Genomic DNA, 26,061 nt, shown 5'->3' with positions numbered 1-26,061 from the left:
CTCATTTCAAAGATTTACATGACAAACACGTTCTTAAATGCAACTGTAGCTTTTAACAAATATTTTGAAAAACTGAAATAACTGAAATAATAATAACTAATAATAACTGACTCATAACTTAAAAATCAAAGAAATGTAATACAAGCAGAAAAGATTAAAACTATGTGTACACCCTATTATTTTTCCATTGTAAACACTCCAATAGTAGTTAGAATTCACAAGGATTTATGAACTTTTTGCAAACTTCACATCCTTGTTTGTGAATAGAGAACATTCAATCATTAATACATTTGTTAATTTATCTGTAGTGTTTCCAGGATGCTTACTGTAGTTTTAATGGTCAAAGTTCTAAGTCTGTTTTGTTTTTAGTAACTTGATCCCCATTCCCATCCTCCTGATGTGTTTACACAACTTTTGCTTCTATAACTTTTCTGGAAACATGAAGTTATTTGTATAATCTATTCTATGCATAAATCCTTGCCTGTTATCCTGGTTGTGCTTCTGCTCAATGTATTTATACTTACTCTATATTATTGGTTTAATCCAGCTTTTTTGTTTTGTTTGTTTGTTTCATTTTGTGCACTTGATTCGCTAATAAACTGAAACCTAAATCCTACTCTTTACAATGCATCTTCATTATTACAAATGAATTTATATTACTAATATTTTTGTGTTAACAACATTATACCTGACAGTCTTTGCAAAAGAAGGTGTAAAATTATTTTGGTAACACTTTACAATAATGTTGTATTCGTTTGCATTTGTTAATTACATTAGTTAACATTAACAATTAACAATACTTTTCAATCCTTATTAATCTTGTTCAATGTTAAATTCAATACATATGCCTACTACTACATTTTTTAACATTAAAAGTTGTACATTAACATTAGTTAATACATTATAAACTAACATAAGCAAACAATAATGAATTGTCATTAAACAATTGTACATTTATTTAAGATTAATAAATGCTGTAAAAAATATTGTTAGTTCATGATACATAAAATACATAATTATGTTAACTATCAAAAACTTATTGTAAAGTGTTACCATAATTTGACTTAAAATTCCTTATTCACATGCACTCACCTCACATCCCTTCTGTTACAGATCATGTGATGGCTTAGCAGTGCTCTGTGATGAGAGGTCAGACAGTCCGGTTAAGAAGCCATCTGCCACACATGCACGCACATACTCTGGATTCTGTTACAGTATACTGAGTCACTCACACGTTGCAGCAAACATAAAAGGTAAGTGTGATTCCATTTTTCCTCTTTCAATCTTGTAGAGCTTATATGTTGTATATGTTGTTAAGAGTTCAACATTTGCTGGCTAATTCTAACTATGAACAACAGTAATTGAGGATGGGAGGCCACTGAGAGGTTGATCTCTTGATTCTATTTGTCTGGATCTGGTATTGCCAGCAGGGAAAACTTTAGGGTAACACTTTAAAATAAGGTTACTATTGTTAACATTAGTTAACAACATTAGTTAACATGACAATGAATAATACTTTTACAGCATTTCTTAATCTTGGTTAATGTGGTAACACTTTACAATAAGGTTCCATTTGTTAACATTAGTTAATGCATTAGGTATCATGAACAAACTATTAACAATATATTTTCAACAGCATTTACTAATCTTAAATAATGTTAGTAATTAAAAATACAACTGTTCAGTGTTAGTTAATGTTAGTGCATAGTGCATTAACTAATGTTAGCTAATATAACTTTTGATTTTAAACATGTATTAGTATATGTTTTAATTAACATTAACTAAGATTAAGAAATGCTTAATACGTATTGTTCATTGTTAGTTCATATTAACTAATGTTGTTAACTAATGTTAACAAATGGAACCTTATTGTAAAGTGTTACCGTTAATGTTAATTTCAACATATACTAACACTTTTTTATAATCAAAGTTGATAACATTAGTTAATGCACTATGAACTAACATAAATGAACAATTAACAGTTGTATTTTTTATTAAATAGCATTAACAAAGATTAATAAATAGTGTACAAAATGTGTTGTTCATAGTTAGTTCATGAATCATGATACCTAATGCATTTTCTAATGTTATCAAATGTAACCTTATTATAAAGTGTAAACTGTTTATTGTTAGTTAGTGTTGTTAGTTAATAATGCATTAACTATTGTTAACATATACACCTACTGATTTTAAACATACATTACAATATGTTAAAATTAACATCAGCCCAGCTCTTAATAAGAGCTGTAATTGTATTGTTCATTGTTAGTTAATGTTAACTAATGTAGTTAAGTAATGTTAACAAATACAACCTTATTGTGAAGTGTTACCAATTCGTTAGAAATTAACATATTTAAGATCTAACTAACTTTAATCAAGATCTATAAGAGACCTTATTTATTAGTTAGTCAAATGGAACAGCTGTCTATAAATACAGTAGTTTATCAGGAAACAGATTAACCTAACTAACAGCTAGGCTTAGTTTGTGCTGAATAGGTCTTTAATCCCTGTGGCATTCAATTTAATTACTGTAAACAATAAAAAGTTGAGTAATCTTATAAAGTAAAGCAACCGGCTGCAATGCATTTTTGAGTTTGCTCAACTTTAGGCAAATTAGTTGTACCAAGTTAACAATTCAGGTTGGATTGTAAGTTTCATGAACTCAAAACAATAAGTTCAGCAAGCTCAAAAATATTAATAATAATTAAGTCTATAAACTGTCTATAATTCTCTCAGTATTCTTGAAAGCAATACAAAAATGTATTATTCATTAAGCAGATCTACATTTCTACACAAGATCATAAAATAGCCACACCAATTTGACAAATAGTTGGTCCAATTTACAAGTTAGAGTAAGTAACAAGTACTTAAATGTTTTAAAAATTATGTTAACTCTCTAACTGAAGAAAGTTTATCAAAGCAAACACAAATCTCCCTGTTGGTGACTTTAAACAAAACAACTTTTTACAGCAAAACATCATTTGAAACACATTCAAAGCACTAAAAAATCTACTTATTCAAAACAGATTATTTACCAATCATATACATGTCCTCATAATTCACCACACTTTGGCCAAACAGACTTAAATAAATTCAAGCGCAAGGGATTGTGGGTATTGCCTTCAGCCACAATGCTTCTCCAGTAGGCATGCTCAGTAGCAGATGCAACAATATGAAGTTCATATTGCTTAGCCTTTCAAGGTTCCCACAAATTTTGACCCATGCATTTTCAAGACCTTTCCATTACTTTAACAGATGTTTATGACAACTGGATAGCATTACTAAAGATATCCAAGATGTGATTTCAACTCAGATATAGTCGAAATCACAGTTTTTAAATTGAAGTTTCCATTTCACGTAGGTTCACAATGTTTCCACAAACTATCAATTATTAAGATAAGGTCAATATATAATAATATACAAACCAGCATCCTGACGACAATATTGCTTATCAATATTTACATATCATAAATACATTATATATTCAATTAGAAAATATTGGAATAGGGGAATTGTTCTGCCACAAATGGCCTCCTCAGGACTGAGTATAAATGATCAAACTGAGCATTAAAATTGAATTTATCAGACAAAATTGAAGTTGGATTTTTTACAGTGATACACATCAACTATGATTGCCTTGCTTCTGGTGACATATTGTATCATGTTATGTTATGTTATAAGAGTAAATGAGCAACACTCAGGTAACACTTGTCAGTTTTGTGGACAGTTAAAAGGATAGTTCTCGCAAAAATGAAAAATCTTTCAGCATTTACTCACTCTTATGTTATTCTAAAACATATTACTTTTTCCTCTTTTGTGAAACACAAAAGTGATGTCAAGCAAAATGCTACTGTAGGTACTGACAGCTTCAGTCCTCATTCACTTTGTAAAAAGTGATTGTATGTAAAAAGCATCAACAATCTTAAAAACACCTCCTGTAATGATTTCACTCTTTGCCCATAAACATGTTTCCACCGTATATATAATTTTGCAGTTGCCATGGGGTCCATGGAGGAAGAGCACACCTGTCCCTTGTGTCGTGACCTATTCAGCCGAGCTCAACCCTTTCACTGCGGCCACAGCTTCTGTCCGACCTGTGTGCGAGAGGCCTGGGCCCAGAGTGCTGGTTCTGGCAGTGGAAGATTTTTATGCCCACAGTGTCTGGAGGAGCAGGGAGTGGTGGTTTGTGACTGCTGCCCAGAGGAGGGTGATAAGGCTCAGGTGTATCCCGCAGTGAAGACCTGCCTGCGCTGCGAGATCTCTCTGTGTGAGCAGCATCTGCGGCCACATCTGCAGCGTCCCGCTTACAACAATCACCTCCTAGTAGCGCCGCTTAGTGACATATCACGCCGCAGGTGCCCCGCCCATCAGGAGGTGTTCTGGTATTACTGCAAGGATGACAGGGAGTATGTCTGCACAGACTGCATTCTGGAAGGGCAGCATACTCAACACCAGGTCAAAGGGGTGAAAAAAGTGGAGGAGGAATACAAAGTGAGTTATTAGGTCTATAATAAACAGTTGGTGTAGTTCAACCAAAAGTGAAAATTCTGTCATTATTTACTCACCCTCATGCCATTTCAAATCCATATGCTGTTGTTTTTTTCTGTGGAACATAAAAGCAGAAATTTTTGAAGAATCTTCAAGTAGTTCTTTCCATACAATGGTAGTTCATAGTGACCATGTCCGTCAAGCCCCTAAAAAAACAAAAAACAAAAAAACACCAACAATAAAAAAAATAAAAGCAACATGAAATTAATCCATATGTCTTGTGCGCTATATTCCACATCTTCTGAAGCTATACGATAGCTTTTTGTGAGAAACAGGCTATAATTTGAGTATAATGCACTGATAATCTTCCCCTCCACTGAAGCTTGTGCCTGCGTTTGTGTCCAAAACTCCAAAAGAAAGGCAAAACGTTCTTGGTTGTTATATGTAAAACCCGCAATTTTTAAATTCTGGACACACAAACACGGGCTAGACATAAGCTATGGTGGAGGGGCAGATTATTAGTGATAAACTACTCAGATTTTAGTTTGTTCCTTACACAAAGCTATCATATGGCTTCAGAAGATTATAATATAGTGGAATGTAGCACACAAGTCATATGGACTTATTTTATGATACTTTCTTGGTGCTTTTTTTCAACTTGACAGATGTGGTCATTATGAGTCTTCAAAAATGTCACATTTTGTGTTCCACTAAAAAAAAAAAAAAAACGCATACGGGTTTGGAACAACATGAGGGTGAGTTAATAATGATGTCATTTTCATTTGTGGGTGAAGTAATCATCCGAAGATAAATAATAATAAACACCAATCCTTCATATATTTAGGTCAAATTAAAAAGCCTTTTCCAGAAAGCAGAGGAGAAAGTAAAGCAAGGAGAAAGGATGCTTCAAGAACATCAGAACTCTAGTCGCACCATTATAGTAAGTTCAGGCATCATTGTTGTCTCATATACAATCATACTAATTATTCGCAAACTAAATGTACTGTATATCGTTAAGTATAATGACTACAGGATTTCACAACTAAATACCTTGTGTAAGAACTGTATATGAATGCACCTCATATTCTGTTATTCTGTGTGTTTTTAGCAGGACTCCTCTATAAGTGATGTCTCCCAGGTGTTACAGATGGGTTCAGCCCTGCAGGCTCAGGTGAGCAGACTGGTGTCAGCTGTAACGAACATCACTGAGCAGGAGAGACAGCAGGCCATACAGAGGGTGCAGAAGGACTGTAGCAGGGTGAGAGAGGATGTAAAGCAGACTGAAAGCATCCATCGTTTACTAGGCTCCCTGCTTGAAGAGAGCGACCCCTTCCTGTTAATCTGGGTATGTGAGCATCACACAGGAAACAAATAAAAATATAACAGAATGCAATATTATATACCAGAAAGAGCATCGTAAGGCCTGATTTTTGAAGATGAAAGCTTTATTATGTCACATAAAATACAAAAGTTTAAATTAATAAAATGTTGATTAATATGCAAAGATAAATATTAGTAAGCCATTCATAGGTTGATTTCCCCAAAAAGTGTACAGTAAATACTGTGGCTCTGTTGCACTTTCAAAGCATTGCTCTGTTTTTACTGAGCATCTCAACAAGCCAGACAACCAATGGCTTGACGATGCTAACGTTCTGTTATCCAAAGTTTTCCTGAGAAACCACTGGGCGGGCGCCATGATGATTCTAATTGACTATTTTCTGTCTCTGGTCTCGAGACGCAATGTCAAAACTACCGAAACAAGTGATTCAGAACACGAAAAACAACAACCATTTAAGTGTCATTTGGGGTAAAAATTAATTTCAGGCTCAAGTTGTGCAGTTGTTGGCTGTCATTACTCAAAGTCAATGATATCAACATAACAAACCTCGGACCATCACTTCATGACATCTACACAAGTTGAGACACTGTCAACAAAAAAACAGTCATCTCGATTCTGTGAAGAATCACATTAATAATGTGAGTGAAAACACTTGAAATCAGAAATTAAAAACAGGCGAATTGTGGGGATAAAAAAAAAAAAAAAAAATCTGTTTTATACAAACTTTGTTTAGGGTTTTTTCAAAATCCCTAAACCAAGACCAAAATGTATAACTCCTCCTTGTCTTAGAGGTTTCAAGCTACATCCACCAAACTTTTCTCATTGATTGGACATTTAAAAATGTAAAACTACATAGACTTAAATTGACAGAATGTTCAGATGGGCCAACAGAATGGGCTCGTTAATTCAAACTCCAAATTTCACAAATTCAAATGCGAGCAAACCCACAAAAGTCCATTAATAAGGGTTTAGGGTTTAAGAGTTCCTGGAGCCCCCCCAACAATACACATTTTGGATATCTCCCTAATCAAACACACCTGATTCAACTCATCAGCTCATTAGTGGAGACTCTTAGACCTGAATCGGGTGTGTCAGAAAAGGGAGATATACAAAATGTGCAGTGTTGGCTCCAGGAACAGGGTTGAGAACCACTAGGTGAACAAGTGTTTGATTATGTCTAGCTAGCGAGCTGGCTGTTTGCCACTGTAATGTCTGTATAACCATCAAACTTTAAAGAATTAAAACTTGTTTAAACTTTCACACAAGGCTTTGTCAAGCCAACATCACAGAAGATGTTATACTGATCCTTGATAACTCCTCACCTTAATAATAAGCTTTTGTCTTTGTCAACCTCTTTTGCTTCCTTATAACTTGGCAGTTATTATGCTCTCGGCTTGTGAGAGTAAAAACCAAAGGCATTTACAGATAATAGGGTTAAATAAACTTTTATCATTTTGTTTCATAGGCTTTTCAGTCAAAGGATTCACAGTAAGTTTTCAGATAAACTGTTATTATTTTAGTGGGTGTCATAGTAAACAAATCTTGTGATTTGTGAGAACAGTTGTATATTAGATTGTATTTTAAAGTAGAGAGAGCAAAATGAAGAGAGCAAAATGAAGAGAGCATTTTCTTTTTACTGTGTATTAGTCTCACTATTCTGCCTTGCAGGATGGAGGCAGATCTCAACGCACCATTGTTCACGCCAGCTCAGCCAAGCATGGATAAGAAACGCGTCCTTGAGAATGTGGAAAATAAATACAGAGAGTTCATAGCTGAGACCCTGCGCTGCCTAATTGAACTCAAGAGAGATCTTTGTGAGTATCCTCATTCACACAGTCCTTAATCTGAAAAAAAAAAAAAAAAAAAATCATTAATCACTCACTTTGATGTTGTTCTAAATCTGTTTAACTTTCTTTCTTCTGTGGACCACAAAAGGTGATGTCAGATGGAATGACATCCTCAGTCACAATTCACTTTCATTAAACATGTTACCATACAATGAAAATGAATGGTGACTGAGTATAATTTTGAGGGTGAGTAAAATATGACAGAATTTTCATTTTTGGGTAATGTTGGGAACTGGCCACCAGGACAATTTGAGCTTATGAGCAACATAAATCTTACTATAGTTTGATGTGGCGACTGTCCCTTCTCAGATGGCCCAAGTTTGAGTTCCAGTGTGCTTTAACTGTTTACACAATCAGTTTTTATTTGCTTAATGTACCTTTTCCAGTAGTGCCATCTTGTAGCTTAATCTCTAATTGCAGTTTCTCCTTCTTTGTTTTTCAGTAAGTAGCCCATTAACAATGGACAAAAACTCAGCTCATCCTCTCCTAAATATCTCTGATGATCTACGGTCAGTGATGAGGGTCAAAACCCGTTTATCTGTCCCTGATCATCCTGATCGCTTTGACCACTGGTCTCAGGTGGTCTCCTGTCAGATAATTTCTTCAGGAACACACTACTGGGAGCTGGAAGTAGAGGGTTTCTGGGATATAGCAGTGACCTACCACAGCATTGGGAGAAAATCTAAAGAGGGCACAGCCTTTGGCTGCAACATGGTAGAGTATCACCACAATGTACCACCTCCATTTCTTATAGTCCACCCAGTTGTTTTCTACATAAGTGGTTCTCAGCTGGTTTTGCTTTAAGACACAGATTGCATTGGACAAGTGGTGACCCAAGACAGTACTCAAAAAATATAGTGCACAAACATAAACAAAAAGTTATTTTTTAAGGGAGTATATTTATGAAGCCAATAATTCACTGTACAAAACACATTGTGGTTGGCACAAAGCATGTTTATCCACATCAACATACAAGTAATGTAATCTGTAAATTTACTGTCGTGTGATTTCTTTTACCTTACATAGATTTGTTCATGGTTTTTGAGGATAAGGGTATGTCATGCAACATGCCCATGTTGCCATATGCCTCATTTAGCTAGCATCTAATAAGTGACAGATGAATTTGCGCCAAAATATTGTCGATTACTGTTTGACTGGCCACATCGGCCCATTACCGCCACATAAAAAATAAATAAAAATCATGCTTTGTAAGTCATAAATAAGAGTTTCAAATGAATGATTTTGAGATAAGTCATAATTATGAAATGCAAATTCATAATTTGTAGATATTCATTATTTGAGACAAAAAGTCATAATTATGAGATCAAAAATCAAAATTATGAGATAAAAATCAAAATAATGAGATGCATGGTCATAATTTTGAGATACTGTATCACAATTATGAGACGCTATTATAAGTTACTAAATAATGTGACATACTACATCATAATTATGAGATTACTTTTTATCTCATAAATTTTACTTTTTATCTCATAATTATGACTTTTTGTCTCATTATGACTTTGTGTCTCATAATTTTGACTTTTATTTCAAAATAATGACTTTTTTATCTCAAAATTATCAAAGCGTATCTCTTAATTATGACTTACCAAAACTCTTTTTTTTTTTTTTTTATGTGGTGGAAATGGGCTTCCATGTTGTACCACTATGACAATGGTTTGTGCTTTTTACTGTTATTGTGTTAAGAAGTTGTTGATTTATGTAAAATCACAGCCTTAAATCAAATTATGTAAAAACCAGCCTTAAATTAACATGTTCTTTGTTGTTCTGACCATTTAATTACAGAGGCGCAGCCCATTTAAAAAACATTGCAGTGTATATTTGCACACCGATGTAAATAGCATCTGCCACACAGTGCAGCTATTTGCACCCCAATAGTCTGGTGGAACCACAGAAATATACAACAACCTAAACATAGATGTCGCTGCAGTGGTGTGGGGTGTAAAGACGGTATGTGAATGTGTACTGTTATCCTAGCGACCGTGGTTCAAATCCACATCTTATCCCAATCTTTTTCCCATTCGATTTATTATTTTGTTACCTGTCATTTATTTCAAACATCAAAATTCTAGCATAAACTTTGTCACACAGGTGTCAGACTCCGACTTCGACCTGTGTGGTATGTTTGGTATATGTAGACAGGTTTGTCTACCCCTGTGAAGGCCAAATGTCCTCGTCAGAAAAAAGAAAAAAAATCTAGAGATGTGCACATGTTTGTGTGATGGTACAGTTTAGGGGTAGAGTTTGAAAATAGAAAATATTGATAGCCTGATATGGAATCAATGGAAGTCAAAACAAACCTGTATGTGTGTGTGGGTGTGCGTGCATGTGTTTTCTGCATTGTGGATGTTTTATAGTTTCACCCCTTCATTTATGTGTGGTTGTGTTTTACATTGTGTCTGATTTATTGATTTTATTTGACAAAAGCATATTTCCCATTCATTTCCTATGGTGGGTCAAAAATGACCCGGAACATCATAAGTGTTGCTTTATTTTTTTTTTACGACCCCTTAGACTTATCACATCAAGTCCAGATTTTTTTTGTGTGTGTGTTCAGGTAGCTAGTGGAGGAAAAGTCACCAAGTCTTGTAAAACTCAGATAAAGGATACAATGTTTATTAAAGAAAAAAACAAACAAAATGTGTCCAAAAAGACCTGAATAGCGCACAAGGGTTAAGGTTAGGTTTAGGGGTTAATGTAGTGTGTCTGTGGGACACTAAATAAACACAATAAACACACTACAGTGATGCCCATACTGTATGTTAGTGTTTAAATATGGGTGCAAATAGTTTCTGATACTATTTGCACCAAGGTGCAATTAGTATCTACCATTATTTGCACCAGGGTTGGGGTGCAAATAATATCTGCCACTATTTGCACTGGGGTGTAAATAGCATATACCATTATTTGCACCAGGGTGCAAATAGCATCTGCCTTTTGAAATCCACTCTGTCCAGTTTTGTGTTTCTGTGTATTGCTGATTGATTAAATTACCACATTGTGAATTTACTCCCTGGTTATCTTAATGACCTAGATATCCTGGAGTCTGACACAGCAGCATGACAGGAAACTTGCTGCCTGGCATAACCGAAGGAAAACACACCTCTCCACAAAAATGATTGGCAACCATTTAGCAGTTGCCCTGGACTATGACTCTGGCTCAATTACCTTTTCAGAGGTGGGACCATCTTCCACCCTGCTCCCCCTGCACAAGTTCAACACCATCTTCACCCAGCCCGTGTGCCTGGGCTTTGGCCTCTACAAACCAGAGCTGAACAGCAAGGTCACCATCCTCAAGAAAATATGACTGAACTCATATTTGTGTCGAGACAGGAATAGACTTGTGAAACATTAATTTTATGAAGACCTTTATGTCTCTAAATGGTACAGTAATGATAGATGACACACTGACCTGCAAAAAGTAGACCTTGGTGTTAATTTCAAGCATGACCAACATTTTTATGTATAATTAGCCACAAACAAAATGTTGCCCTCCACCATAGTTCTCGTATTTCATTTCACTTGTGCATATTAAAACTTAGCGCACCGTGATGGGTTACAAGACACATGAAACCAATGGTGTAAGGCATCATTGTTGTCAAATATGACACGCATTTTCATGTGCCAAATATGAATATGTTCAAGCACGATTTGAGAGCTACTACAAAGGTATTCATTTTTGAGCATGCTATACATTTAAGAAGCACTGAGATCCAACATATATGCTATTTTCATGTTTTCAGACTTAGCAGCCATTCCTTATAATCTAGAACCAGCATCTAGCATCACTGTCAGCACTGTCAGCACATTCGAAAACAGTGCAGCAATAAAGTACTTTGTTTTCAAAATCTACGCTATTGCAAGTATTAATTCTTAGTGTATATAAAGTTATTTTCTTTTTGTGTATTTGTATATTTGTGAAAATTGTTTTATTTTAGTTTTCCTTTTACTGTATTACCTTTTTTGTGTGTCTTGTGTCTTTGATGCATGTGATCGGTAGTCAGTCAAATTTTGCGTGATGCTGGGTCGTATTTGTTCCTGTTATGTTCTGTATGCCTGCTATTACTAAGCTTACTTTTCCATTTACATTATGCACTTACTACATGACTTGGGCTCAATGCCATCACTTACAGCCACAAATGCAATTTTTGCCATGCTGTTCGCATGAATAAAGATTACATGTATAGAATTATTACAGAGAGGGAGGGAGAGTGAGAGAGAGAGGTGACACTGGTGGAGTGGGGAGGGGAGTGTCTTTAGAAGACAGAATGAGTAGAAAGAGACCTATATGCTGTCAGGATCATAGTCCTGCAGAATCTCTGACACCTCACAATCATTGCACCTGGGAAAATGAGGGATGTCCCACTACATCACACAGGTGATTTCACTATTTTCTGTTATTACAAAAGCTTTAGAACTTCATCTCACCTTGTGTTACTTCAAGGGAAGACACTTCCCTTAAGTTGTATAGTGATATAGTAATTTGGAGTTTAAGATTACCGTTAAGTGCTATAAAAAGTGTACATTTGGAAAAGTTCTGAAATATGAAAATACTTAAAATAGGGATTTCAAGTTACTAAAATGAAAATGGTGAATAAGTAAGGGAAGTTTTGTTAACAGAATGATGCTGTCAGTTTGTGAACAAAGCACAGTGTATGCAAGAACAGAATTAGTTCTCATGGAAAAAGTGCACAAGAAATGAGGTTTGCCTCAAGGTCAGCCACAAAGAAAGTTGACCTTTGTAAATGTCAATGCTTCATAAAGACTATAAACATGACTTGAATGGTAATTCAATGAGGTGGGTCGTAGCAATCAGAATCTAATATAAATGTATTGTGGATTCACATTCTGAAAGATATACTTCTTACTGTATACTAAGAGATATATTTTCTGGTTTAAGGATTTGCATATTTTTGTCCGTTGTAGTGTGCCGAGGCACTGAGGAGAGAGAGGAGGCTCAGCCAATAAGTGGGAGCTAAGGAAAGGGATGGATTATTTGTGTAGGGGAGGGAGTCACTGCGTGTTGTGGAACGTCAGGAGGGAAGTGAGAGTGTGTTAAAGACAGATGGTCTCTCAGTGGAGTTGCTCCTTTTTTCTCTCTTGCTCTCACTTGCTCCTGGATGCTCCATCTCTCAGCTGAAAGGGATCCAAACTGTTACCTCATGGTCTCATCTTCATCCTTCACTGCTTCTCTTCCTGCTCGCCCACACGAGTGTACCTGTTGTGTCTCTTACCTTGTCTCTCTCTCTCCATGTCTCTTCTCACAGGTTGTCTATGATGGATTTTTTTCAGAATGATGAAAAACCTGTAGATGTCCTTGCTTTTGGTCCTCTACAGACAATTTAACAAAATAGCACAGAAATAGATCTTCATCAGAAAACAGATAGAAACAAACAGTGAGGACATTCTTAAAACCTACTCTAGGAAAAGAGCTATAACTTTTATAGTAGTTCATAACAGCTCAGTTTTTGTGGATCCTCCAGTTTGCAGAAGACAATTCACTTGACGAAATCACAGGGACCATTTCCACTCATTTCAGCTGAGATATTACAATAATAGTTGAGAAAATGCTGCCAAGCTTTGGTAGCCACTCTAGGCAAGCTGGGCTTCCTTTGCTAATACCAGCTCTACTTCTGCTAATAGGCCCTCTAGTGGTTAGAGGGCAAAATGACACAGAGCCCATTGTACTTGAGGGTAAATGCCTGGTGGTCTGTGACTCCACACCCTCTTCAGAGCCAGCAGGGAATGCACTGGGTATGTCAGTGCGTTCAGGTACTGGTCGTGTGGCCTTCTCCGCCACTCGCCAAACAAACCATGAACCCACAGACATGAGCAACCGTACCATGATCATCTACTTTGACCAGGTAAGCAAACTTGCCACTTAAAAATGCACTTATGTAATTCTGCTCTTTGAAAAGACCAGCTTTGCTTGTGAACAGCATATGTTGTGTTTCAGTTGCTGGTTTGCTATTGTCTCTACCAGACTTCTTAACCAGCTTAAAGCTTTAATGCATACCTCAGGTCTTTACTGACCCGAGAGCTCAATCCACCCCCTGTACCTCATCCATTTTTCGTTTTTTAAATTATTATTATGCCCACAACTATTTAGCATTCCTCAACCTTTCTCTTTTGAACAGTGTAAAAAAAAAAAGACATTTTATTTATATAGCACCTTTCCTAAGCTCAAGTTTGCTTATAATAAGTACAATTGAGAAATACAATTCATAACATGATAAACGATACAAGATACATAAAAAATAAAATAAAAAGTCACTGAAAGTGTACTGCAAATAGATACATTTTCAGCTGGGTCTTGAAAGTGGATAGAGAGGAAATATTACGAAGAGTAAGGGGTAATGCATTCCATAGTTTAGGAGCAACAACACAGAATGACCTTCCACCTACAGTGGACAATTGAGATCTAGGAACAGACAAAAGGCCAAGTTCAGAAGATCTAAGAGACCGAGTAGGCAGATAAAAATGAAGCAGATCAGACAAATATTCAGGAGCAAGACCTTTTAAAGCCTTAAATAAGGTGTGGTGAGGACTCTTGCAGCTGTATTTTGGACATACTGTAGTCTAGCAATGTTTTTTGGGGGGGTAAGCTGATAAACAGGGCATTACAATAATCAAAAAGTAAGGTGATCAGAGCATGTACCAAGGTTTCAGCATCAGCCAGAGTGAGTGAAGATCGGAGTTGTGCAATATTTCGTAAGTGGAAGAAAGACTTTTTAACAACAGAGGAAATATGAGAATCAAAAGAGAGAGAAGAGTCAAATAAAACACCAAGATTAGGGACAGAAGGGGAGGGCTTAATATGAACCCCATCAATATCAAAGCACAGGTCCGAGGGCCTGGGTAGCTCAGCAAGTAAAGTCACTGACTACCACACCTGGAGTCGCAAGTTCAAATCCAGGGCATGCTGAGTAACTCCAGTCAGGCTTCCTAAGCAACCAATTGGCCTGGTTGCTAGGGTGGGTAGAGTCACATTGGGTTAACCTCCTCATGGTCACCATAATGTGGTTTTCGATGTGGGTGGGGCACGTGATGAGTTGTGCATGGATGCCACAGAGAATAGCGTGAAGCCTCCACACATGCTATGTTTCCGTGGTAACGTGCTCAACATCCCACGTGATAAGATTTGTGGATTGACGCCTCAGACACGGAGGCAACTGAGACTCATCCTCCACCACCTGGATTGAGGTGAGTCACTATGCCACCACGAGGACTTAGAGCACATTGAGAATTGGGCATTCTAAATTGGGGAGAAAAGGGGAGAAAATAAAAAAAGCACAGGTCCATTCTTTTTACTTGAGTAGTGGAACCAATTAATAATATTTCAGTTTTGTTGTTATTGAGTTTCAGAAAATTCAGAGACATCCAATGTCTGATGTCCCTAATACATGCAGTGAGTGAGTCAGGAAGAGATAGTGAGTCAGAACTGGTGGTAAGGTAAATTTGGATGTCATCAGCATAACAATGAAATTGAAGGCCATGTTTACATATGATGTCACCAAGTGGAAGCATGTAAATAATAATCAGTAATGGTCCAAGAACTGAACCCTGGGGAACACCTTGTGTTAGAGGAGCAGTGATAGATTTGTAATTTTGAATAGTGACTAAATATTTTCTGTCAGTAAGGTAAGAAGTGAGCCAGGATAGAGCTGAACCAGTGATGCCAATTTCAGAGAGGCGAGAGATGAGAATATAATGGCAAACAGTGTCAAAAGCAGAACTTAGATCAAGGTGAATTAGGATGTTTGTAGACCCAGAATCCATAGACAAGATCATTAACCACACGTAGAAAAGCATTCTCAGTGTTGTGTGATGGACAAAAACCAGACTGGAAAGGTTCAAAAAGACCATTAGAATTTAAGTAAGACTGCAATTGTGAGGCCACTACTTTTTCAAATATTTTGCTAGGAATGGTAAATTTGAAATTGGCCTTTAATTATTCAAATTTAAATGATCAAGACCAGATGTCTTAAGAATGGGGGTTACAGCAGCAGTTTTTCTGCTGGAACTGTGGCAGAGGCTAGACAACAATTAATCAAATGTGTGATGGTAGGTGAAATATCAGAGACACACATTTTAAGTAGAGAGGTGGGAGCAGGGTCAAGTTGACAGGAGTGAACCAGGGTGAGGCGTGAGTGGAGGGAACCATCCTAGTCTAAACAGAGGCATGCTTCTGAAGTGCTCTAGAAATAGCATTATTATAGATATAACAGATCTCTAATAGAGAGTGAGATAATAAGGAGTCTGACAGAGGAGAAGCACTTATAGAATCAGAGAAAGATGAGGGGTTGACAGAGCTGAATTTATGGTAGGAAAGCAGATTTTTTTATACATGATATAGATATTTGAAAACTAAAGTTTAAAAGTTTGTGGTCAGAGAAAGCAAAGTCAGAGCCAGAAAGAGAGACATTAGATAAGCCAGATGTACAAATAAGATCCAGTATATAACCCCTGGAGTGAGTTGCAAAATCAACATGGTGTATGAGATTGAAACATTCCAATATAGACAAAAGTTCGTTAGATTTAGGGTGACCAGATTCCTGCTTGTGGAAAATGGGACAGCCCCCTCCCAGCAAAAATGAAATTGACGTATCCTTACCTAGGCACAGATCAATGCGAAGTAGAGGGTGCATCTGCATCCGCAACTGTTGTCACCTTGTACTTTTCGCTGGCAGCATATTTTCTTTGTGTTTATTGTAAAATGCAGAGCAGTCCAGTCCAAAATTAAGGTGTACAAAAAGCATTGCCTTCATGACTGTTACACTGAGTCGAGATTTATCTGGTTTCCATGCTGCGTTCATTAATGACAACACATGCTCCACAGATGCAGATGTCCCAGGCAGGCATAAAACAAACTCAACGACCTTGGCTAAGACTCCGAAGTTGATGGTCTTGCTCTCCAGCTCACAAAAAATGTCTGTCCATCTCTCAGACATGGCAGTCTTGCTCATGTTCCACTCAGTGATGTGACAAGTGACAATATTTTTTCGCGCAAGCCCATTCATCAAAGAGTGTGGTTCGTCAGTCAAACTGAGAGCAGGGATTCTGAAGTAGAAGTGTTCAAGGCTGCTCTGAATGTCTTTCCACTCTGGGATGCCTCTCAGTAGGCCCCAAACAAGTTTTTCTGTGTTCTCCAGTGAGCAGCTCCAATTTTGGAGGTAATCCACCGATGCTGAATAAAAGTTTCTCACTGAACAAAGGAAATCATATGCTCGCATGTCACCAGCTTCAATCAGGGCATCCAACTGCTTTTTAATGTAAGAGGGTATGAATGATTCCTCCAGCCTGGCCTGCAAGACTTTTCTCAGGTCATGAATGTGCAAAGCCACTTCTATGGCTGAAATGTGGTCTTGCTCTAATATCTCCAGTGCATGGTTAAAAGTGGCTGTTTGCTTGAGTGTGAAGCCAATCCAAAGTTTAGTGCAAGGATCACTAAAATGTCTCTTAGAAACTTTGGCATTTTTCTTGAGAAAGAAAGTATGCATGCAGACCATTGAAAATGTGCATTATTCTTTCAAGAGCTGGACCAAGAGAGAGAAAACATGTGTTGCCATGCTGCAGCAATGTCTGATAGTCCAGCTGCAAAAATGCGAGTACATTGCATACGACAGCTTCAGATTTGGTGTGAGCAGAGGAAAATTTAGGATCATACAATTTCTTGATCAATTTCACAGTGCAGTCAGCCGACCAAAAACTATGGCCATGCACAGGGTTGGGGAGTAACGGAATACATGTAATGGGATTACGTATTTAAAATACAAAATATAAGTAACTGTATTCCACTACAGTTACAATTTAAATAATTGGTAATTAGAATACAGTTACATTCAAAAAGTATTTTGATTACTGAAGAGATTACTTTGCATCTTATTGTCATTTGTTTAATTTAATATTTAGCCCTTTCAGATGGAAAACATTTATACATATAAATGATGCGATCCAAAGTGCATTTGAGCAGCAGTGAAACACTTTCTTATGATGTGTTACATTCATACGAGCAGACAGAGAAGTAAGTTTGGTGCAGAAAAAATAGAAATAAACCTTGTGTAAATTGTCATCTTTACGCTAAGCTAAAATGCTATTTCTAGCCATTTTACATGCACGTTACCAGGCACGATCATATTTTTTTATCAAGAAAATTCACGTTAGATCATAATTTCTTTTTTCTAGTAAGACCTTTAATATTAGGGCAAAAATTCTTACTCTTGATAATAATTGTTTTGTTGTTTTCCTGTAAAAATATCTAAAAATCCTTAAAACAAGATCAATTTGATTAATCTTGTTTTAGAAACAACACTGCATAAGATATTTAGGTTTTTCAGAGAATGTATTTTTAACATGTGTATTTTGTCTTACTGTACTGGCAGAGTTTTTATAGTCAAAACAAGTGAAAAAATCTACCAGTGCTGAAGAAGTAATCCAAAGTATTTAGAATACGTTACTGACCTTGAGTAATCTAATGGAATACATTACAAATTACATTTTACAGCATGTATTCTACAATCTGTAGTGGTATACATTTCAAAAGTAACCCTCCCAACCCTGGCCATGCACAACAGAATGAAAAAAGTCCTTCATTTGCGCACACCTTGTCAGATTTGGAACTTTGCTTCACAAAAGAATCACTAACACTTGGTGTGGCACACTTCCTTTTAGCAGCATCCACTTGCTTTTTTGTATGAACATGCTGTGCGATGTCGGTGCGGCCTCCATTGGCGATGGAAAAGCGAGCTCCACAAATCTCACACCTCACTTTACTAGGCTCTGTCTGTGACTCCTTTTTTTTTTTTTTATTTAAACTCTTTGAAGATCCTCATTAAATGTGCATGCACACTTCCTTGACATTTTTCTAGCCGCAATTTCATCTGTGTGCTCTTTCAAACTGACTCTTCAATCAGTTCACTAACTGGACATCTATTGATAGGAGATTGTGATTGGATAGTCTAATCCAATCATGTACTTCAAATAACATGGTGTGATTTTATTGGTTTTACAAACCGTATCCTTGGCTACCTTTGATTAGAATACTCATGTGACTGAGAAATCCGCATAGGTGATAGAGACATTTTAGGAGAGGGGAAATATGGGACAAAACACTTTTTTTTTTTTTTTTTTTCAGAATAAGTCGGTACACTAGAAAAAGTGCTTAAATACAGGACTGTCCTGGGAAAAATGGGACGTATGGCCACCCTAGTTAGATTGCACAGTATTTTCATGTATATTGAAATCACCATGTACAATAACAGATGAAGACATAGCACAGAAAATAGTAAGTAACTCACTAAGTTCAGAGAAAAAATCAGGGTGAGACTTCGGAGGTCGATAGATCAAGATTACAGACAATGATATATGATCAAACATTTTCAAGGCTAAGTACTCAAAATAGAAGACATCATGAAACTCAGTCACAGAGATATTAATCCTCTCACAAGTCATGGCAAACTACAGCCAGTCCTTCACCGCTGCAATGAGGACACGGTTTAGAAAAATTGGTGTATCCAGACAGTGTAAGCAAGTTTAAATTTAGGAAGTCATTGGGCACTTGCCAGGTTTCAGTAAGAAGAAGCATACAGATTTTTGTCAGTGATCATGTAATTAACCACTGATGATTTGCCTGTTAAAGTGCGAGAGTTTAACAAGTCACAGTGTAAATTTGAAGACACAAGTTTGTGGCTGCCATTATGGGGATCAATGGGCAATGATCTCAAATTTCCACAATTAATTACATGATTTGAATGTGGAAATTTACGGGGAGCCCGGGTGTTTGACCAGATAGCAGGAATGCCAGTCGGAGACGAGCGGTGAAAAGTCCAATATGTCCTCTTTAACATAAATATAACGTGTATATAACGTGGACGGCGTACAATTCAGAATTGTTTACACCACTCATAAGTGTCTGAGGGCAGGCGGAAAAAAATCCTTTCAAAGTTCTAAGCTGAGCAGTTGAGTACTGAACATGTACAGTGCCATGTGGGATGAAAAAGTGTGGTTGAAGCCGGTGTTCTAACAATCTGTGCTACCAGCAGTAAAAACAGTAATATGTAAAGTTAAAACATGGGTAGCACATGTCGGAAGGCATGGGAGAATCTGTCGGTATGTACTACAACAGCATGAAATGTGTTAAAAACCTAGGTAGCCCATCTTGTCAGGCAGATAATACCCATCAGAATGTGCTACCAGCATAACTATCATGTAGTGTGATATGGTGTGAGGCTGTACTAAGCCCTAACACTACCCCAACCATAAAAGTATGCAAATATAGCGTTGGTAGCATATCTTGATAGGTAGCATATATTTTCAGGACACCTGCCAAAACACTCCAAAAAGTCCAAAGAACAGCATTTGAAAGCAGTTAAACAGAGAAATTACCACTAATTGTTTGGGACCCAAGCAAACAGCAATTAAAGAGGCAAAATTGCAAAAAATAATGTATATATTTTCTTATAACTGCTTAATTACCAGAAAGCTATTGGATCATAAAACACCCGAGATATGGAATTGTGTTTTGTTTTGTTTTTGTTTTTTTGTTCATTCATAAATACAAGTTTTATGATTATTTATCGGAGTGTCTATTTACACCAGCGTTTTCAGACCGTTTGCTTTGTTCCGAAACGGGGACTAAATTGTTACAATGTTGCATTTTCTTCTTGGTTCGGTTCGCTTTCACAAGACAACATTCCAAAACGGACCAAAACTATTTCAATAAAAGTCACATGTGAGCAAGATGTCCCCTTACTGGTCACTATGTTTGTTCGCTGTTCCAGGATTAAGCTCATCCATTGATATACCGATTAAAATGATATGCCTGTAAAAAAAACATTGTCTCCACTGAAACGTGCCTGCTCTCACAGATCTCTCTCTCCCTCACTCGCACATACACACACACACACAAACATCTGAGTAAAGCCGCTAAAAATGTTTTTATATTTGTCAAAATGTTGCTTACGCCATCCTACCCGCGTTCTGCCACTATCCAAAAGAGAGAAACAATAGTACTAAAATTACCGCAGGAATTATAAAATAGCTTCTATTTTAAATGTGCAATTATATCTAATATAGTTGCCAAAAGGCTATATCCACGTTTTGATGATGAATTACAGAGAAGTGCTGATCTACAGATGTCTTCTCCAAAGATTCCTTAGTTATGTTCATTGTTTTTATAGGGATATTGTTTGGTTCGTTGGTCCGTTGGGTCAGTTTGCATTCTCACCACAAGCAAACTGCTCCAGAGTTCGTTTGCAATCGGTCCAAAACAAACTTGTTCTGGTGGTCTCGGACCGATTATTTTGGTGCGGATCCGAGTGTGATTGCCGTGTTCATGTATGCCTAAACTAACCAAACCAAGGGAGAAAACGCACCAGGTTCCGAAACAAATGCTCCAAACGAGCCAGCTGTGAAAACGCCCTAAATGCAAATAGCCCATCTTGTTGGCAGAGACTATTTACACTAACTCTGCCCACCACTGCTCAGACCAAACTCAAGACAGCCAGAACAGATTTATTTGGGGTCAACTGCTGATCAAATGAAGGCAGACATATTTATTTTTTCTCCTCTTTTCTCCTCAATTTGGAATGCCCAATTCCCAATGCGCTCTAAGTCCTCGTGATGGCGTAGTGACTCGCTTCAATCCGGGTGGCGGAGGACGATTCTCAGTTGCCTCCGCGTCTGAGACCGTCAATCCGCGCATCTTATCACGTGGCTTGTTGAGTGCATTACCACGGAGATGTAGCACGTGTGGAGGCCCACGCTATTCTCCACGGCATCCATGCACAACTCACATGTGCCCCTCCGAGAGCGAGAACCACACATTATAGTGACCACGAGGAGGTTACCCTATGTGACTCTACCCTCCCTAGCAACCGGGCCAATTTGGTTGCTTAGGAGACCTGGCTGGAGTCACTCAGTATGCCCTGAATTTGAACTCGCGATTCCAGGGGAGGTAGTCAGCGTCAATACTCGCTGAGCTACCCAGGCCCCCAGAAGGCGGGCGTATTTGAATTTTTCATGAGGGGCAGAGACATTAAACTGGTTAAGGGGTTAGACATTTAGTGGATTAAGAGATTGGATAACTAAGTGACTATTTGCACTCCAATAGTCTGGTGGAAACACAGGATTTTACGACAAACTGCACCCTAATGTGCAGCTTTTGTAGCTCTGAGTGTAATGACAGTATGTGTATGTGTTGTCACGCTGGAGATCGGGGTTCGAATCCCATCCTTTGACATACTTTCTCCCATGTCTCTACTCTTAATATTTCCTATAATACCGTGGTAGATTTGTAAAAAACAATAATTCAAGGTGGATGGTGTTGTCAAAGTTTTTTTTTTTTTTTTGTGTGGTTGCCAACTCCTCACAGCCCCCCTCAACTCGAGCCCTGGTAGTAATATTGTAGTAATCATGTGTTTTGGTGGAAACTATATAGTTCTAATGTACTAACCAGGGCTGTAGCAAAGTATTCCCCCTGACTGTATATTGCTCTGGGCCCCTTTCCTTTTAAAAAAATACAGTTTAGAATTTGTTGTGGGGCCCCCCCTGGAACTGTGGGCCCCTAGAATCGTTTCCACCTTTCACCCCACTAGCTACGGCCCTGGTATTAACCATGGTGTTACTATAGTAACATGTTATTAATAGTAGTTAATAGTAACCATGTTTAATTTTGTGGTTACTATGATTTTACTAGAAAACTACCATGGTGATACTATGGTTAATGTAATAAAACCATGGTTAATTGTTGTAAGGTAGGGTTAGGGGTAGGTGTAGGGTGTCTGTGGGACTCCAAATAAACACAATAAAAATGCTGCAGTGATGCCACTATACTAGGGTGACCATACGTCCTCTTTTTCCCAGACATGTCCTCTTTTTTGGACCTGAAAAAAGCATCCGGCTGGGATTTCAAAATTGGCTATAAATGTCCGGGATTTGGCTTTCTTCATATTGACGTGCAGTTAGGACTCTCATACATTCTGTGAGTTTGATACTCCGCACCAGTTTTCGTGTTCACGTGTCCTTAAGTGATTATTCTGACAGAGAGCAGCAGACTAAGGGTGCTTGACTGCAGCCTTCCCTTTTAGAAGCACCCTAATTGTGCAGTCTTTAAAAAAAAATCTCTCTCTCTCTCTCTCTCTCTCTCCTCTCTCTCTCTCTCTCTCTCTCTCTCTCTCTCTCGCATTCACGCTCTCAATTCAATTTCAATTCAGTTTCAATTTAAAGTACTTTACTAGCATGATTGTGTTTACATACAATATTGCCAAAGCATTAATACACAAAACAGATAATGACAAGACAAATAATAATAATAAAACAGTAACAAATAACAATAAAAATAGAATTAAAATAAGGTGCCAGGTAATGAATAAAATGAAATAAAAACTATAATAACAGTATACACTATACAATATAAAATAAAATAAGCATTTAAAAAGACATTATGAACATAAAAAAAATTAAATAGTGTGAACGAAGTACATTAAGGCAGTGATTGATTTCTGAGTGTGTGCACTTCAAAAATGAATTTTGCTGCAACTGATGCATGATTGTCCTCCACCTGTAACACCTGCATTTGATCTGTTTCTGCTGAACTTGAAAACTGTGGCATGAGGTTTGAGAGTTTATCAAAGTATTTCTCTCTCACCTCAGTAAATTTCTCACAGTGAAGGAGAAAGTGTGTCTCTGTCTCGACCTCACCAGTGTCACAGTGAGCACAGACTCGTTCTTCCTTTGGAAGCCATGTTTGTCTGTGTCTCCCTTTTCTATGTATTTGGTGAGGATCTGTCTCTGTTTTGGATCTCTTACAGTGTAGAGATATTCTGCTAGATTATACTTTCTGTTTAGGGCCCGATTAACATTCCAATTTGCTTTGGTTTTTACTTTCATTTTCCCAATGGTCCAAATATGAATTTTTGCTTTCTTTTATAATTTGGTTTATTCTGATTTGGTTTTGTTTAGCAGTGCTGGTCTGAAACTGGTGTTTGTTAGTTGTTAGAGGGTTTGTGAGTTTCAGAGCCAGCTGGCAAAAGGGACTGGTTTTAGGCTTCAACTCTTGGGTTTTATGGGCTTCATGTTGCAGTGTTAGGGGAACTGGAATTTAGGTGTGTCTAAAATTTGAGGGATTGTTTTTCAATATGTATAATTAGGGGGTATCTGCCTAGTTCGCTCTTTTAAGTCAGTTCTTTTCAATGAACTGGTCGAAACAAAAGTCTAAGTGATCAATTTACAAATCGGTCTAAATCAAAATTATTTTAAAAATGTTATGAAAAACACCTGGAAAAGTCATGGAAATTCATTGTTTTTAGAGTATGTCTGTTTAATCTATCTGTTTTTGTCAGATCTTGGTGAATGTGGGTGGTCATTTTGACCAAGAGAGCAGTATCTTCCTCGCTCCAAGGCGAGGGGTGTACAGCTTCAATTTCCATGTGGTGAAAGCATACAACAGACAAACCATACAGGTACATCAAGTCATGGTATTTTCCAAGGCAAAGGCTCACAGCAGCTGTTATGTTGTGAAGTTAATACAGAGGAGTCTCTCATAATCTTTCCCTCTTAGGTGAGTTTGATGCTGAATGGATGGCCAATGATCTCAGCCTTTGCTGGAGACCAAGATGTGACACGGGAGGCAGCCACTAATGCTGGGCTCGTTATCATGGAGAGAGGGGACAAGGCTTACCTCAAACTAGAGAGGGGCAACTTGATGGGAGGCTGGAAGTATTCTACCTTTTCAGGCTTTCTGGTCTTCCCCTTGTAAAGGATGATCATGTTGGGAAAGAGATGAGCTGGGTGAAGAAAGGGGAATGGGTTGCATACTCTGCACTATAGAGGGGATATGCTACACTATGGAGGGACTGTTCACCCTAAAAGGAAAATGTTTTGCTCGCCTTTGTTCCAAACTCGTATGACTTTCTGTGGAACACAGATGGAAATGTTACTGTAGACAGAATGACAGCCGTAGTCACAAACATCTCTTTTTGTGTTCCATGATAGAACAAAGAAAGTCATATGGGTTTGGAACAATGTGAGGGGGAGTAAATGATAGTAGAATTTTCATTTTTGGGTGAACTATAATGAGAAGTGCTAGATGCCACAAAATGGGAAATCAGTAATCATGTATGTTCTGCTGTGTTTTATTTTTGCTGAGGGCAGACAAACACAGACAATGAGAAGTTTATTCAAATCAAATATAACTTAGAATAAGATTAAAAAAGATTATTATTTGGAAATGCCACTACAAGTTATATTTATGTCATGTATTTCAGATATTAGGCCTTTATAGAAACATACAATGGAACAGAAATAACTGCCATAAAAATATATTTTAATTTATGCATTTCATTTTCATGTGAGGTTTCGGTTGTTGTTTTCTTGTCCATGTTTGCCTGCTTGTTGAACTGTATCTGTATATTCTCAAGCTTTGCAAAAAGAAGTCTTATTAAACACTATTCTTTGAAAAACCACAAATATTTCTCTTCATTCTGTGATTTGTACTACTGGTCATATGTTATTCACTACTTGAGAAGCTTCTCCATTTTTTGTTCCCTCATGCTGTGTTACCTTTCTGAATGAGGCATTTCACCTATAACAGCAGCTGTTTGTAAATATAGCTCTCAGCATCAGAGCTGGCACGGTTAACCATAAATCACCACAGATAGCAGCCTAGCATAATGGATAACGGATACAAACCACAGTACCACCAGTCGAGCAAAGGCAGATGGAGTTTTTTGGCAAGCAGACGTGCAAGTGTACACTGCACTCCTATGGAGTCCCATGCAGGGTGGGCTGTCAGAATCAATAAGTTATGCTACACTGGTTTAAACACCCTCTCAAACACATACACACTTATTAGCACACGCAGCACAGGGAAGTTATTATGCACTGAATATTGGTGGTGACAGAAAGCAGGTGATACAGTACAGAGAATGAGAGCAAAAAAAGAGCAATAATTACATCAAAGCCTATTGTTCATAATACTTAAAAAATTATCATGCTAAATACTTATGTGGATGTAACAGATATATATCAGTATGTTGTACTAATAATCAAGGTGTAATGTGGTGCAGTGTAAAATGTTGTAAGAGTAAATTCTTTATATGTTACCCTAGACAGTTTCTAGATTCAATTTTTTTTTTGCTTTTTTTTATACGGAAAGGGTGATTTATTGGTAAATTGTTAACGGAAGACTTTATTGATGGTTAATTGAAATGTGTTTCATAATTGCAAGCATGACATTCAAACAAAATCAAATACAAAATACAGTGGCTAGACAATATGCACAAAACAATATCACTGTAATTTAATAAATAAACACTCCAATAAAATGTTTAAAACATTTAAAGGAATATTTAATACAAGTTAAACTCA

At 37.2% G+C, this 26,061-nt stretch overlaps 2 protein-coding genes across 2 annotated transcripts; both read left to right on the top strand.

Annotated features, from left to right (window-relative positions):
• Positions 1-1,183: 1,183 nt before the first annotated feature.
• LOC127440637 (E3 ubiquitin/ISG15 ligase TRIM25-like) lies at positions 1,184-11,494 on the top strand. The gene is made up of 8 exons (XM_051697359.1): positions 1,184-1,253; positions 3,995-4,491; positions 5,333-5,428; positions 5,597-5,833; positions 7,293-7,315; positions 7,496-7,641; positions 8,117-8,388; positions 10,730-11,494. Exons 2-8 carry the CDS (start codon positions 4,000-4,002, stop codon positions 11,000-11,002), a joined length of 1,539 nt encoding a protein of 512 aa, XP_051553319.1. The 5' UTR covers positions 1,184-1,253; positions 3,995-3,999; the 3' UTR covers positions 11,003-11,494.
• Positions 11,495-11,962: 468 nt separating this feature from the next.
• On the top strand, positions 11,963-25,161 carry LOC127440658 (cerebellin-1-like). The gene is made up of 4 exons (XM_051697383.1): positions 11,963-12,073; positions 12,963-13,559; positions 24,036-24,155; positions 24,254-25,161. Exons 2-4 carry the CDS (start codon positions 13,263-13,265, stop codon positions 24,449-24,451), a joined length of 615 nt encoding a protein of 204 aa, XP_051553343.1. The 5' UTR covers positions 11,963-12,073; positions 12,963-13,262; the 3' UTR covers positions 24,452-25,161.
• The last annotated feature ends 900 nt before the right edge of the window (positions 25,162-26,061 follow it).

This window comes from Myxocyprinus asiaticus, chromosome 5 (genome assembly GCF_019703515.2).
Source record: "Myxocyprinus asiaticus isolate MX2 ecotype Aquarium Trade chromosome 5, UBuf_Myxa_2, whole genome shotgun sequence".
NCBI lineage: Eukaryota > Metazoa > Chordata > Actinopteri > Cypriniformes > Catostomidae > Myxocyprinus > Myxocyprinus asiaticus.
The sequence above is the reverse complement of the archived record's forward strand: the minus strand, read 5'-3'. Positions and strand labels throughout refer to the sequence as shown.